Raw genomic sequence first — 15,958 nt, forward strand, 5'->3', positions numbered from 1 at the left:
TTGGGCTGAAAAGGGAGACAGAGGAGTTGCCTGCAGGGGGCCACTATCAGGAAGCACTGGTGTGAGTGTTTAGAGATTGCAGTTGAGTGTGAGAACACCCAGCTGGTTCCACAGCTTCTCTCCCAGTGTGCCTCTTGGGTTAGGTGTTCCTGGGAGCATTTTTTTTTTGGGGGGGTGGATACAGCCTCAGAATGGTGTTTGGATTCCATCACAGAAAGCTATACTCTCTGCAGCAGGAATGCAGGCAGGTAGTTGGCAAGAGGAGGGTCTAGACCCAGGCAAGGAGAGGTTGTGAAGGGACTGGGGAGAAGCAAGGACTCACGTGTTTGAAGTTTCTGTTGTCCCGGTGCCGCCTCAGTAGGAACAGACTTCACTGTGGAACGCACAGTGCACAGCCAGAGAAGGGCTGATGGGAGTCACAGGGAAGCGCATCCCAACTCCGGAGAGAGAGCACTTTCCAAGAAAGAGATTCCTCCGAAGGTTTCTGCTCTATATGGTCAAATACATGGGGGTGAGGGAGGGGCCCCACTGACCTTCACCGTGTCCCTCCTGCTGCTTGTTTCTTGGCTAGACAACTCTGGAGCCCTGGCAGGAGGACCCAGACTAACACGCTCGCTCGCCTTCCCTGAGCAGTTACCGGGTCTCCTCTGTGAAGAGCTGGCTTAGTCAAACATCTCATTTCTCCTCCCTGGCCAGCAGGGCTTCAGGAGTTTACACACAGTTGGTTTAACGGCTCTCTGTGGCTATGGGGGAAGGGGAGGGTCTTTTAGTCAGGTGAAATGGACTTGAGACAAGCAAAGATGCCTTTCCAGTGTTGGTAGTTTGGAAATGCCTGTACCACTTAGTTATAGGCATAGGCCTGAAGGTTATTCTGGTGAGCTGGGCTCTAACAATCAAGTCAGTGAAACACAAAATTTTATAAGCTGAGAAGGGCAGAATTCTTTAGTGTGGGATCCAGATTTGTGTAGGTCATTAGAGTATAAGATGAAGTTAAAAAAAAAAGGATGAACTCAATGTAATAGATTTTCCAGCTGAATATGTAGACATTGATTTCCCAAGATCACCTGAGGTGGTTCTGGTCCATCCCTCCCAGAATTCCAAACTAGCTAGGGCTGGGGTGGGGCCCACAGATGTTCAGGGAACAGAATTGCTGGACACAGGGCTAAGTCCTTTCTGCATGATGATCCCACTAGGAAAAGAGATGTCATTTTTCAGAGGTAAAAATTGAAGAGTGTATGGCCCAGTGACTTGTACAACTTGGGCATGTGTTGGGAAAATAGTGGCAGGTGAGCTTGGGTATCCTGAGCCTTGAGGGACTGCATAGGTCTCTTCCATGACACCAGACACCCTGGGATGTGGCGCCAAGTTGCCTGTTTGCACAGTTCTGCTGGGCCATCACGTATTACCCAAGAGGTACCACTTGGGATCATGACACAGGACACAAAGAGGCTGCTAGTCAAGACTCCTGGAATTTGCCAGGATTCTGGGAAAACTTGAGGAGAAGGGAGATTAAGGGACCTGGGAGGTGTGTGTGGAGGAGGGTTCCTAGCCTCTGAGAAGCTTGCTTTCTTCTCCAATAGAGCCTCTTCTCACTGCAGCCTTCCAAAGGGAGGCAAAGACAATGAGAGTTTGCACAGCAAACATCTGCCCATGCTCCCTTTAAGCAATTCCTTTAGTAAACTCCGAACACACTGCAGAAAGAGCAGTGAGTCCAGCAGTTTTCTGTTCTTACTAGCCTTCCCAGACCCAACCACCGGTGTCCACCTGCCTCTTCCTGCCCCACTCCATCCCTGCTCCCACCCCTAGCCTTCATTCCATAGCAGCCCCTCCTACTCCATCTCTCCCTCCATTTTACCACTCTCCACCCCAGCTCCTAGCAACGGAGCCTCACACTCTCCAGCCAACTTTTGATCCATTATCTGAAATTGCTCGGGCTATACTATAAGCTTTCTACACCAACACACCACACACATCTCTCCAAGAACATGAGCTAGCAACTCCCGGAGGAGGGAGAGAGCTCCTTTGAGGAGCCTCAGACTCAGGAAAACCATTTCCTCATCACCCACGGTGGCACCCACCAGCGATCCACTAAGCCCTACCCTGCCTCCAGCAAGGGAGATAGATGCCTCATCTATGAGGGGGAGGAAAGAGAGTGGATGCTGTAACCCTGAGTCACTCAGGCTAACACAGCAGACTCCCACAGGCCTTTGGGACAAGCTGTCCTATTTCTGAATTCAGCTGGAGTCAACGAGGAAATGACTGGAGGCTGAAAGGTGAACTTGGTCTGCTTTCCGGTTGGTTGTGCTCTGGCCGGTCCCCAGAGGGAACCTGAAGGCTGTTTGCACTGCCTGTCGGAAACACCCCGGAAGTAGCCTGTACAAAGGCCACAAGACAGAGCACACCAAGCTGCCAACAGAACAGATTCTCCTGAGATGCCTTCCAGCTTGATCTCAGCCAGGTGCCCTGGCATCCCATCTTCGCTCCTCCATGTTTGAGGTTCTTTCTTAGTCATCCACAGCCCCGATGTCCACATCTTTAGAATACTGGAGCAGCGTGCACACACCCCTAGACTTGGCTCTACTTGCTGACTTCCAATCCTAAAGCTGCCATTTCTTTATTTTGTCTAGCTTGGATAGGTACCGGTCTTTCGAATGCTGCCACAACTGCCTCGGGCCCACACACGCACCTGCCCTGTTACTTGGAGAAAACACTGCTTCCTTATAGTCATTCCCTATCTTTGCAATGGGAATCTTTCCCTGAGCCTTGGGAAGATGCCCCGCTTAGAGCTGAGCATGGTCAAGTCTCTAATTCTCTGCTTCTTGCCTAATCATGGCTCTCTGCCTTAATCACCATCTACTTTCCACTGGGTGTAAGCGGTGTAAGTGGGGGAGAGGGGCTTTTCCCAAGAGCCAGCGACCTGTCTGGCCAAAGTTTCTTAGCTCCACCTTTCCCTTCTAATATCATGCATAGAGCACCTTCCAGCACTAGAAAAGTTAGCCAGTAAGAAGGAAGCTTCCTGGCCAGCACAAGCTTGCTTTCTCTGAGTTCTGACTCAGGTATGTGGTGTCGGAGGTAGGGGGGCTAAGCAAGAACATTGGCGGTTGCCTGTAAGGTTTTGGGATCTATGAGACCTCCCTGGCCAACAGCTCTAAAAGAAGTTGTCCATTCCTGACTCTGGCTAAAGGCAGTGTTTGAAGTAGGGGATGAACACCCAGGATTGCTTTATTGTTATGTAGGTTAGGAGTGTCCAGATGGACCTTGGATGGGTCCTCACTGTGGAAGGAGCCTTCTTTAGGGGAGCAGTGTGGAGTGATATTCAGTGTAGCCAGAGTCCTGGCCTTTTTGTTTAAATAATCATAAAAAGGGAGGCATAAATGCTGCACTAAAGGATAGTTAGAAGAGGAGCATCCAGGATACACAGGAAAGTTAAACAGAAAGGCAATGGCCTCCATGCAATTACCAAGAATGATGAGATTCATAAGAAATATTCTGTGTGGCGCTTGCTCTCAGTGCCTTGGCAGTGAAGAGAAAATAGGGCAGAGATGGGGTGCTCTGAGCCGGACGGTCCAGGTTAGTAGTTTAACCTGAATTGTGCTTTACAATGCTTTGGTAGAGAGAGGAAATCTCAGAAGTCAGCATATAGCCAGTAGATAGGTCCTTGACCCTTGGACTGAAAGGAAAGTGGGCTACCTTGTGGGTTCCTCCGTCTCTTTAGTCACCATATGTGATGGTTGGTCTAGACTGTCAACCTGATGGGATTTTAAATCACCTAGAGGGTAATGTTTAGGGATGTTTTCAAGGGATTATCCAGATTAGATTAGCCTCTGGGCTGGGCATACCCATGCGGATGATCTAGATTAGGGTAATTAAAGTGGGGAGCCCCACCCACTGATGGTAGAACCTGTTCATGGGCTGAGGCTCTGCAGTAAATGAAGAGAAAGGGAGTTGAGCATTCACCGCTCTGCTTCCTGGCTGTAGGTGGCTGGCTGCCCCCTTCTCTGCCCATCACGATGCCTCCCCTGCCATGGTGAGACACATCCCCTCCGGCTAGAAAGTAGAACAAGCCCTTCCTTCCTTCCTTCCTTCCTTCCTTCCTTCCTTCCTTCCTTCCTTCCTTCCTTCCTTCCTTCCTTCAATTGCTTTTGCCAGGTATTTTGTACCAGCAGTGAGACAAGTAACTAATGCCTCCTATGTGAGGACTCGGGGCCAGCGGGAAAGGCTCAGCACTTGCCTTGGAGACCTTCTTTCTCCGGGTTTGGGAGGTGTAGGGAAGACAACAGAAAACAGAGCTGCCGCTGGCTGGTGTTTACTCCAGGGAGCTTAGGGAGAGCAGGCAGGGTTAGGTCAAGTTCCCTATTGCAAGACTCTTCGTCTTCCCACTGCTCTTCAACAAGCTCTGGTCAGTGACCTGTCACCCAGTCCTGGGGGCCTACTTTCGGTGGACAGCGGCATAGAGTCGACCTTGAACGACTCTTTGACCAGTGCCTGTGGTCTTGTGTGAATAAAGAGACCAGCAGTGATGATACTCTAGCAGTTCCTCCTGTAAAATCCTGAAATTCACTTCTCTTGCCTCATCTAATAATACCTCCAGCCCTTCTAAGAGAGCCAAGCCCAGACCCCTTGCCACTGTTGGGTGATATGGGGCAAGTTACTGAAGGCGTCTCTGTCGATGCTTTTGTAGCGTGGGGGTGTGGGGGAGGGTACTAACAGTAGACCCCTGGGGGAGGCAGAGGAGTAAACATGGCATGACTTCTAAAGTGCTGTGCCTGGCTCATACTTCAGCTGCTATCTCCAAAGCCTTTCCCTTCCTGCTCTTTTATCTGCATGTCATTGTCACTAAAGGGAGTTACCGTGGACCAGTGCTGTGGAAGGCATACAGATTATGGTCCTCGGGGGCTTCTTCGCTAATGGCCAACTTCAGGGCACAGGCCCCTCCTGGCAGCGGCAGGCAGCAGTCCCTGTGGCTAGCAGCAGGCCACTCACCATCTTAAAGATTCTGATACAGGAGAGGCCTAAGTGGGTCACTGGTCAGAGGGCAGATGTGCATTTCTAAGGAAGGGCAGACACACCCACGCACTAGCCCCAGGTGAGTGTTGCCACGAGAGCTCTCTGAGAGCATCCTTGTGTATTCTTCCAGAACCACAGGATTGGAAGCAAAGAGTCAAGTCCACTTTGCACCTTACAGTGGTTTCCCCATAGCCAGGCGCTGGTGGCACACACCTTTAATCCCAGCACTCTGGAGGCAGAGGCAGGTAGATCTCTGCGTTTTGGAACAGCATGGTCTACATAGCAAGTTCCAGAACAGCCAGGGCTACACAGAAAGACCGCATCTCAAAAAAAACGCCTGACCAACAAAACACAGAAAAAGTTCCCAGGTTAGCATGGTGGGTGTGAGTGTGGTGCCGTGGTTTCCCGGTGTGTGTGTGTGTGTGTGTGTGTGTGTGTTTTCCCACAGTAACAGGCTGTAGAGAAACTGTCTTTCATGTTTAGAAACACCAGAAGTTCAGTAAATGGGGCCACCCTGGCAACACAGCTCACTTGTGTCTCCAAACGCAGTTCATTTCCCCGTCAGCAGTTTGCTCCGAAGCATCGGCTTCACATGCAGCCAGCTCTGCCAGCAGAAGACAAGCAGGGCTGCATGGCGTGGTCCTCTGTCCGCCATGATGGTGATGCTCCTAGAATCATAGTTATGATCTGGCAAGGGGTATGGGGGGGTGGCGCGCGTGTGCTCCCGTGGAATGAAAGCATCTGGAGGCTAGGACAGGATGATTGCTGTGAGCTCAAGGACAGCTTGGACTACACAGTAGGGCTCTAGAAATGGAGTAACTGGGATGAAACTTCATGTCAAAGAAACAGAATTATTTTACCTCCCACCATCCCCACATCTTCTCTCCCTTAACAAGGAGTTGGGGACCCTGGGGGAACCGAGCGTGTCACTGTCTTGGCAGTAGAAAAGCAAAGTTAAAGCAAAGTGCTTCCCATGGGCCTGGACTTAACTATGCATCTTAGGGAGGCAGTGGGAGAAGATTGGGATGTTGTTTTTTTTCCCCCCAACACATGGCCCAGAGCTCTTGGGTAGGAAGCAGGCATCACATCTCCACCTTGGAAAACAGTGGTTCCAAGGATGTCCCGACAGGGGCCACAGCAGCTCATGAAGCAATGCACAGCTTAGCCCGGCAGCCTCAACGGTGGACTGTTTTTCACAGATATGGCTCATTCTGAAATGGGAAAGGATTAAATTCATTGAGATTCCGGCTCGGCTGCTAAGTATGGTGTCTCTGGTGTGTGGCAGGATAATGCTAAGACTCACATCTGTTGTTTTGGCCAAGCCTGGCAGAAGCTCTCATTTGGTTGGGCTGGGACTCGGTTTGGTCCTGCTCATCTCTGGGAAGGTTCTGCCTCCATGCTGCACCTATGAGTTTCAGAGTGAGTGGGTCTCTAAGGAGGCCTAACCCCTCCTTCCCCCTGGTGGCCCCAAGGGAAGTATGTGCTTGCTCAAGGCCTGTCCTTCTTTAGGAGTTCTGGTTCCCTCTCCTACCAAAAGGGATATTAAAGTTCTGGTCTGCTTTCACACAGAAAACAATCTGCGCTCTTCATCTGGCATTTTGATGAGTCAAAGTGACACTGGAGCCTGTTTATGGCTCAGTATTGGGAAAATAATAGACTTGCCACTTGGTTCAATCTCTTGCTCTGTTCTCTCCAGCCGAGGGCCTGGGCTTCTCAGGCACCGGGTGCAGGGCCAGCAGGGAGTGCACACTTGGCTTGTTTGCCAGTGGGAGTCTCTGCAGGGCTGGAAAGGGCAGGTGTTCCAGAAGATATGATATTTGACAGATATATAAAAACATGGATTTTTTTTCCCCACACTAGGACTCAGAGGTATCAGAAAACAAAGCTCAGTGCTGAAAAAACGGAGCCAGCATAAGACAACTCTTCCAACTTACAGGCTCATTCAGACTCCAATTCCACCGAGGCTGTGCCAAACAGCCGGCCTGTAACTCAAGCCATCCTGGGTCAGTGTCTGATCTCAGGAATAAGGAAACCCCCATGCGTATGTTAGGAGAAAGCCCTAGATTCTGTCACACTCTGCCGCCCCTGCCCTCTCCATGACTATCCCCCTGGAACAAATCCATGGGCCCACTGGAATCCATGCAGCATATTTCTCATGAGTTTAAAAATAGACTCTAAGGTGTCCAACCCTCTTAAAAGGAACATGACAGACACTAGTGCCAACACTATGGGACCTGATACCCAGCCCTGGTCACCTCCCTAAATAGTCCCCCGCACTGGCCATCGCTGCACTCTGGGAGGCCGGGTTACCCCGATTAGCTCCTGGGAGCTCACCACAGACTGTTAAAGAGGAACAACCAGGGTTTTCTCTCTCCTCTCTGCCGTCCTGGTGTGGATTTTCAGAAGGAGTCACATGGGTGTAAGGTGGTGATGCTGTCTTATTCAATTCAATGCAACATTCATCTACCTACTTATTTTGCTGAGGGCCTGGCCCATGCTAAGCACAGGCTGTGTCCCTGAGGCCTCAGCCACTCAACGGAACAAAACATCCAGTGTTTCCTGAAACACTTTGGAAAGATCCTTCCTGGTTACTCGGTGAGGAGAGTGGTGAGGGCAGTCACACCCCTGGTGCCTCACACACTCCACTGGGTGTTCACTCCTCGTTCATAAGGGTGATAAACCTCCCGTCTTTCTCAGTAAAGGGTGGAGTAGCTCAGTCACGCCCTTATCGATGGTGCCCAGGGTCCTTTGGAGCCAGGGTGACTCCCTGTGTGGGTGATGGGCAGAAATGATAGAGTGGGACCAGAGCTCAGCTGTTCTGGTGAATGGCCCAGAGATGCTACAAGGGGCCTTCAGACATCCCATGTGTCTGCATCTTGAGAACTGTTTTGTCTGTGCAGAAAACGGCAAATGGAAGACAGAGCATGCAAAGCCCAGAGATCTGGGGTCCTCTTTTAGGCCTCAATTTGTTCAGGTTAGATCAGAAACACTCCAGACCTCTGGAAGAAAGGTTTAGACAAAGCCTCAGTTGGGAAGAAGATAGAGAAAAAGAGGAGAGATGTGCTGGCTCTCACTGACTGGGTGCCTGCCGTGTGTCAGAGAGTGCTGACATTCTTATAACCCTCATGGTCCTTGGACAGGTAAGCAGACTTGTGTTTGTTTCCCTGAGGTGGAAGGCAATGTTCAGAAATGCAGCCACTCCTGGGGAAACGTCACAGCTCAACTGCAGTGGGCCCAACCACAGTGAGGCGGTGTGCCACCCAGGGAAGCAGGTTTTCTGTTTCCATGAAGTGAGTTCCAAGTCTCATTGCCTCCATGAAAAAGGAATAGCCTGGCAACTGTGTGTGGTAGGATCTAAGGTGCTTTGACTCCACCTTTGTCCCAGCTCATAGCTCTGAGGTCCTGTTTATGGAAGAGCCATCTTGTATGCAACAAAGCTCACCCCTGTCCCTCAGCATCCTGGAGGCATGATGAGCTGAGAACTTCAAAGTGAACCCCAAAAGTGTTCTTCCACGCTTAAGAAGACCTAGAGAATGAGTAGCATCTTGGGTGGGCAGGGAGGGCAGGCACAGGCTAGAAATGTCCAAGGTTCCCATCGCTCTGAGAACTTCCCACTTTATCAAGCCACTGGCCCTCCCTTTCATTAAGACAAGGTCTCCCTATGTAGACTAGGCTGGTTAGGAAGTCACTAAGCTGCAACCTCAGCTTCCTAAGTGCTGGGCTCGGGGATGTGAGCTCCCAAGCCCAGCTCGTTTCTTCTCCTCCCAGGTACAGTCTCCCGACATAGTTTCGATGACTCGGTTCTACAGCCGAGACCCCAGTGCTTCATTATGATTGCGAGGTGAGGGAACTGTAGAGACACTGTCTGAAAAGAATTTGGCAAGCTTGGGGAAGCTGCAGAGCCTGTGAAACTATGGGACAGAAGAAGGAGCCTAGAGTCTCTGGCAGCCACTCCTGTCTTGACCTCAGCCCATCAACTCTGTGCTGTGAGTTAGAGAAGATTCCCATGGATGCTGTGAGCAGCTATTCTGGGCACAGTAGGTAAAGCTTTGGAAAGCATAGCATCCTGATGCAGGACAAACATAGGAGATGAGAAAGAGAAGACCATATGTGTGGTCTTGTGTAGTAACAACGGTAGATAGAGGGGAAGTATCCAGGGCCCAGAGAGAAGCTCGGAAGTTCCCAGTTTCCATTGTTATTCCTGTGGCAAACCAGCTTCCTCTGCTGTCCTGAAGTAGCGCTGGCAGAGACACACCCTTTATGAATGGCGAGTTGAATCATCTCTCTCCTTGCAGCTGGGATGTTCTGTTCACTTTCATCTCATGGCATACATCATCCTGAGGATGAGTAGAAAGGCACTGTAATGTCAGCCTTGAAAATCAGCCCGGCTCTGCTCCAGTCATGGGGAGAAGTGGGGAGCACAGAACAGAAGGATCTCTGCGGCAGGGTGCTTATAGTTCCCCCGAGGTGTGAGGCTGCCATGCTTGGGAAAGGACACGGGGTTTGATTCCTAGCACGATTCACGTGCACACACACACACACACACACACACACACACACACACACACACACAGTGAGAGGGGAGGGGTGGACAGAGACAGAGACTGAGAGACAGAGAGAAAATTTAAATAAGATTAAAATGAGCAAAAGCATTGCTTAAAAAGATACAGAGACAACAGATGTGCACCTGAGAAGATGTCATTAGTTCTTAAAGGAAATCCAAACTAAGACCTCAGTGAGATACTGTCCTGTATCTATTAGGATGTCTAACTTAAGAATGTAGACCGGCAGGCAGGATGCAGAGACTGAATACCAAGGGGTCCCAGGAAACACTGGAAATGGTTCATACATTCCTAATTTCAATTGTGGTGATGGTATTCTCGAGGTGTGCTAATGCCAAAACTTACCCAATTGTGCATGTTAAATGTGCAATTCCTAATAAGTCAGCCACACCTCAAATGGCTTGAAAATAGCCTGTCAGTTTTTTCTGCAAGTCAGATGGTGCTTTTGAAAGTAAAAAAAAACAAAACACATTATTTATCTTCCATTTGAGTAGGTAGCTTTCTCTCTCTAAATATTAATGTTGGAAAGGAGCTTGTCGTCCCGGGGGATATGCTAGTGGACTGCAATCATGGCTGTTCCGGTAACCATGACTTATTAATTGATGTTCTCTGTGCAGAGGCTTTGAGTAAACCCCCCGGGAGGCAGGTTCAAGGAGCACCCAGGCAAGAGATCTGTAGGATGGCCTGTATTTCAGCAATGGGGAAGAGGGGACTGGATAATAACACTTGCAGTTTGGTACAGCAGTATAGGCATTTCCCAAAGTCTTACAGAGGGTGTGTGTCTCCAAATTCATCCTCCGGTAGTGCTGGGGTCCTGGAGAGCTGGGATTTTCTTTGCCTATTAGTGACCAATTCTCGCTCAGTACCGTTTCTTTGATGAACACCATGATGTTCTGGTCTTCCGCTTGGTTTTCCTGGCACTACACACTTTCTCCTGTTTTGCCTGTGTGCGGTGTGTATGTGTTCCGATGTGGATGCACACGTGTGTGGGCAGGCTTGCTGCGTGAACCCATGTGTGGGGAGAGGACCGGAGTTGCTGCCAGGTGTCTCCCTTGACTTCACTTTATTTATTGCGGTAGAGTTTCTCACGGAGCCCGGAGCTTGCCAGCTAATTCCAGAGAGTGTGGCTAGCCCGGTTTCCCCCGGGGATCCTCTGACTCTGCGTCTCAAGTGCTGGGATTACATGAGGCCACCATGTCTGCGTGCGTTTGAGCGTGTTCTGTGGGGACCCAAACTCTGGTCCTTATGTTCTTACGGCGGACTTTATCCACAGAGCCGTTTCCCAAGCGCTGCACACTTACCTTAGGAACCTTGACAGGGCCATTCATGGCAGGATCCTGGCTCAGTCTGGCTTGCGGTCTCTTGGACCCTCTGTTTAATGGTGGTGACCTTGGCCTGCGCTGTGAACCTCTCTGAGCTCGGCACTGTCCAGCTCACAGGTGACTGAGGGCAAAGTGAAATAATGATTGTTAGTTTACACTCGTCCCTCACACAAGACACTGCTGGACGAGTCAGACAGCAGGGTTGGTATGTCGCCTGGGGCAGCTTTTCCTGACCATTTTTGTTGTTGTTGTTGTTGTTAGTCAGAGTTGGCCTTGCTTGTAATAGTGGTTGGTGTCATCCCCAGCACCACCCCGGCTCCCGACATGCTTTTGACATCTGTCCCCGAAATGACCTCAGAAAGAGGTGGGTACCGTTCCAGAGCAAAACCCGGGGTACTTCTCCAGGTCCTCAGCCAGAAGTGATATTTCAAGCAGGCCACCCCAGGGAGGAGAACTGGAGGCAGCAGTCACCTCAGCATGCCTGTCCCTAGCTCCTCGGCTTCATTCACTGGGACTCTGGCGCAGACTCTTGAATAAGCTGCGCGTGGAGTCTGGGATGTGATGGGGGAGCCGCAAACACACGAATCGGCCGCGGGGCACCAACAGACTTTGCTGAGCTCACGCTGGCCTGGGCGGGCTCCCTGGCGGCCGAGACAGGGCGAGAGCGCTGTGCAGCCCGGAGCTCCTCGGCCCGCATTGGCCGGGCGAGCGGGGCTCCAGCGGCGGCACCTGCAGCCGTGGGGGCCCTGCGGGGCTGGGCGGCGGGGCCCGGCCCCCGGGCATCCATCGTGGCGCGGCGCTTTCCCGCCCGGCGCGAGAAGCGAGCGAAAATGACCCGGTGGCGTTAGCGGCGCGCGCAGGGTCGGGGCGCCGGGGCGGGCGGGCGTGCGCGGAGGGGGGCGGGGGGCGGCTGTATTTTTAGCCAGATGCCTCGGAAGTTGCCCGCGCGCCCCGCGCCGCCCAGCAGATAACGCCGAGGGAGCTCCGGTGTCAGCGGGCGCCGGGCGATGGCAGCGCGGCCGCGCAGGTCGGGCTCAGACCCCGCGGTGAGTGCCCGGCGGGGGCGGGGGGTGGGTGGGGGTGGGGCGGGGGGGTGGGGTGGGGGTGGGGCGGGGGCGGCGCGAGCCAACTTCGCGGGGTCGCAGGGTCGCGGGGTCGCGGGGCGGGGACGCTCAGGGTCTGCCCTCCTGCTGCTTCACGCCCGCGGCCCCGCCGAACCCAGAGGAAAATTCCTCAGGCCTGGAGGCTGCGGCCAGCCACGGCTGGGCCGGCCGGGGAGACGCCCGCGGGCACGACCTGTGGCTGGCTGGAGCTAGGGGGCAGTGGCCCCGGGGCTTGCCGCCCCTCGCCGGGAGCAGAGCCAGGCTCCTGGGAGTTCGGCTGTACCGGGCACGTGGGTCTCGGCCCTGTCCCTGTCCGGCGCAAGGCTGACCCCAAGTCCTTAGAAATGCCCAAGTGCCTGGAGGTCCCTTAGAGAACAGAAACGAATGGGGCACAAGAAAGCAAATCTGTGCATGCCAGAGCCCGGCTTTGCAGGATTCTTGTTCCAACAATGGGAACACTAGGGTCTGGCAACTCGAGGAGGCACAGGGCGCCAAGTGGCAAAGCAGGGACTAGGAATTGACAGGCAGGTCTTCCCCGTGGGGGCCACCCATCTTTGCACGCACCTGTACCAGCTAGCCTTCGAGGCAAGGTGGGGTGCCTGCAGGGTTGTCTTAAGATCGAAGGGGTACCACTCAGACGGCTGCTTCTTCAGTGACATTTCCGATTTTTATTTCTTCGTATCCAATTGTGGTCTGACCAGGGTTCTGGGGATGCTGCAAAATGTTTGACAGCCCAGTTTTCTGGAAGGAAATCACAGAAATGCTGGTGGCCCGGCCCTCACTCCTGTTCCTACATAACTCCGGGAGTAAACGCCAGGGCTACGCTGTATTTAATGTGAGGCCTGGCATAGGCCTGGAGGGGAATCAGACCTGGGTCCTGAGCTTATTTTGTGCTTATGCTGTCATGAGTGGAACCCAGGGCGTCATGCGTGCTATGTGAGCGAGCACTTTACCACTGAACTACCATCTAGCCTACTGCCTGGCTTCCTTAGTCTGTTGGGTGGGCCCGACCCGACCCTCTGCCCTCCCCCCAGGAACTGTGAGACTGTCTTTCCTGGAGTTCCCACCATGGCTTTGCCAAAGGAGCTACCTTCTGATTCATTTCCAGGGGCAATTCCCCTTTTCAGAGGGCATTGGATAGGCAAGACTTTGATCTAGGAAGTTAGGCTCTGCCTAATGGGAAGCTTAGGCCAGCTCCGCCCCCAGGGAAGGTGTGGCCCAGGAGGCCTCAGGGTTCTCTCCTGTGAAATGAAGCACTGTCCAGCCTACAGTGAGTTTGGGGCCCTACTCAGAGTTACAAGGATACAGACATTTATTATCCTGTTCCCGAAGGGCCCCTCCCAGGCCACTAGCCTCCTGGGTCATTGCTATATTAGTCTTGCTCCACTCAACAAGTACAGGTGCAATGGTCTGAGCATTCCAGGTAACCAGGGTTTACCTCATCTTATAACCCTCCCCGACCTGAGTCCCAGCAACAATTCCATTCTCTTCCTCCCTCTTCCATGTCCTTCCTTCCAACGTGCACACAGCCTCTGAAGGCGAGAAGTGTCCTCCAGCTAGCGCTGACCTGGAGAGGAACCCTACGAGCATTTGAAAATGATATCGAGTGGCTAAGATTGATGCCCTGGAAATACGATATCTAGATTCAAATCCCGGGCAATTCCCTGCTAGCCTTGTGGACCCAACGAGTCACCTAACTTCTTTGTGAGCTCGTTGCTTCATCTGGTGAAAAGGGAGAGAATGAAGAAGCTGCTCAGGGGATTCTTGGGAGGAGCAAACTAATTGACGTTGAGTGTTTAAAGCATAACAAGAGCTCTGTACTTGAGTTGAAAGGAAGTTCAGAGACATCACGTGGGTTGAATGGAAGGGACATGGGTCCCAAAACATAGGAAAACATGTGCTATGTACTCTCCATCCCAACACACACACACACACACACACACACACACGCACACACACATGAAGTGGGGTGCTTGGGAGGAGGGGAGGGAGATAAAAACGTGAGGAAGGGACAAAGACACTGTAGCCTGAATGGGGCATCCAGGGCGTGTGATCACATCTGTAACCAGCTGAGGATGTCAAGATCGGTGAATTGGCATCTTCCGACAGACAGCGGGTGGGCCTTCTCCATAGCAGCCTCCCTGAGGCTCCTGGGCAGGGGCTGGATGGACTCTGTTCTAGCTAATCAGGGCCCAGGGAAATGCTCAGTGTTTTGCTGCTTTTGCTTCCCTGGCTAGTGTTTATTCGGGTTGGTATTCTTTAATGGAAGGTGTTGGGTTCTTTTGACTCCTCCTCCTCCCGTTAAACCATTTAGGCTGTTCTTGTGTACACCAGGCACGGGGAGTTAAATTGGAGTAGTTGAACCAGACAGATGGGCAGTGGGGGGTTGGAGGAACAAGATAGTAGAGATGAGTCTCGTATGCCAACTAGAGCCGTTGCTCTGCAGCCTGAGTATCATCTGCCATTTTGGAGGCTCTCATGAATGGCTGTGGAGTCCCTGGCGTGCCAATGACCACTTTAGAACTCGGCCACCGTGTTCCAAGTTTCTTCTCTTCCTCGCTCCCTCTCCTTTTTTTATTCCTCCCGCTCCCAACAGGATACCAGACTTAAATAGAATCTCAGTAAATGCACTGTAGAACCAGAGGGCACTGTACATAGTAGCCTGTGGGAGTGGCATCATTATGTGTGCCTCGTCCCAAGAACGCCGCTGTGTCCTGACTACTCTATCCTTTAGAAAGCCAAAAGGCAGGCGGACACAGCCTCATCAATGGTTGCTCGCTTCTGACTATCCAGGTAGCCATCCTTTCTATATGTGTAGCTATCAGTTTCATCATCTGTGAGGGGGAAAAAAAGATAAAAAGGCCTGGAAGTAAGTGATCCCTTTCTAGGCCTGTGTTCTTCTTGACACAGTGCTCAGAGACAAAGCTGGGGCCTGTGCGGCCTACCTAGATTAAACTGCACCCTCACCTGCCTTATATCTGGCAAGATTGCCCAAACGGACAGTCATATTAAAAAACAAACAAACAACAAAACAAAACAAAACACCACTGAGAACACACCTTGGCATCACAGGCCATAGTCACGGCCAGCTTTCTAGACCAACACTGAGCTGCAGAATGGGGGAAATCATTCACCTCTCCAAACCTCAGTGTAACCAATTCTAAAAGCGGGGTGACTATTACACCCCTCTACCAGGCTGTAGAACACTTGCCTGGTGTGTGTGGAAGGCCTCGAGGTCCTTCCCCAGGCCCTGCGCTGTTGGCCTAGTGCTGGCTGCTGGAATTGGACAGGTTATGCTGTGGAAGCTGCAGAAAAGCCTTTAGCCACTCTGCTGCCGCTTGGCGCCCGTTCACCCGCTTGTCTGCCGTATTCTTTCCTATCATCAGGCTTTGAACGGGCAATGGCATCTGAGATTGCTTCTATTTTTATCCCCCCCACTTTCAGGTTTTAATCCTGAATCCCATTACTGCGCTGTAAAAGACAGCTCAATGGTAGAAAAAAATGCCTCTTTAACGCTCTTCTTCTTGTGATTTCCCTCTGGTTGGATTCAGAAAGCCCTTCTGAGTCAGCACTCATAGCTGTCATCCGAGGGAGAAGCTGTGAGTCCGATTCTGCTGAGAACTGAGCTCATGCCTGGGGAGCCATGGGCAGGTTCTTCTCTCTCAGTGTTTCCTTCAGCACCAATACCCTGCCCAAGAAAGCTGGCCTTCCAGTCAGATAATACTTTGACAGGTTCAAAACATTTAGCACCTGCTCCAAACAGTTAAAACTAGAAAGGGGTGAGATTTTTTTAAAAACATCTTTACGTCTAAAATCAAGCTCCTCCCCCACCATTTCTAGAGGTAAAGATGGAAAATTCTTAATGTTCAGGGACAGTGTCCTGTAAAGAAGGTGCCCAGTAGGACTTTGAAGACAAACAAGTTGAATCCACTGACCAGAGTGAGACAGAACTTTGGAGTTCAGA

General features: G+C 51.8%; 1 protein-coding gene across 15 annotated transcripts in view; it reads left to right on the top strand.

Annotated features, from left to right (window-relative positions):
• Ank1 (ankyrin 1) overlaps positions 1-15,958 on the top strand; it is a 163,785-nt gene that overhangs the window by 69,439 nt on the left and 78,388 nt on the right. For 4 of the 15 annotated variants that reach the window (XM_060381476.1, XM_060381477.1, XM_060381480.1 and 1 more), the window contains exon 1: positions 11,694-11,937. The exons of the other annotated variants lie outside the window; for them this stretch is intronic. In XM_060381476.1, coding sequence (XP_060237459.1) covers positions 11,899-11,937 — 39 coding nt within the window. In that variant the 5' untranslated portion in view covers positions 11,694-11,898. Of the gene's footprint in view, positions 1-11,693; positions 11,938-15,958 lie in introns of those variants that run through there. 15 annotated transcript variants of the gene reach the window in all.

Source organism: Meriones unguiculatus, chromosome 4 (genome assembly GCF_030254825.1).
Source record: "Meriones unguiculatus strain TT.TT164.6M chromosome 4, Bangor_MerUng_6.1, whole genome shotgun sequence".
Classification (NCBI taxonomy): Eukaryota; Metazoa; Chordata; class Mammalia; order Rodentia; family Muridae; genus Meriones; species Meriones unguiculatus.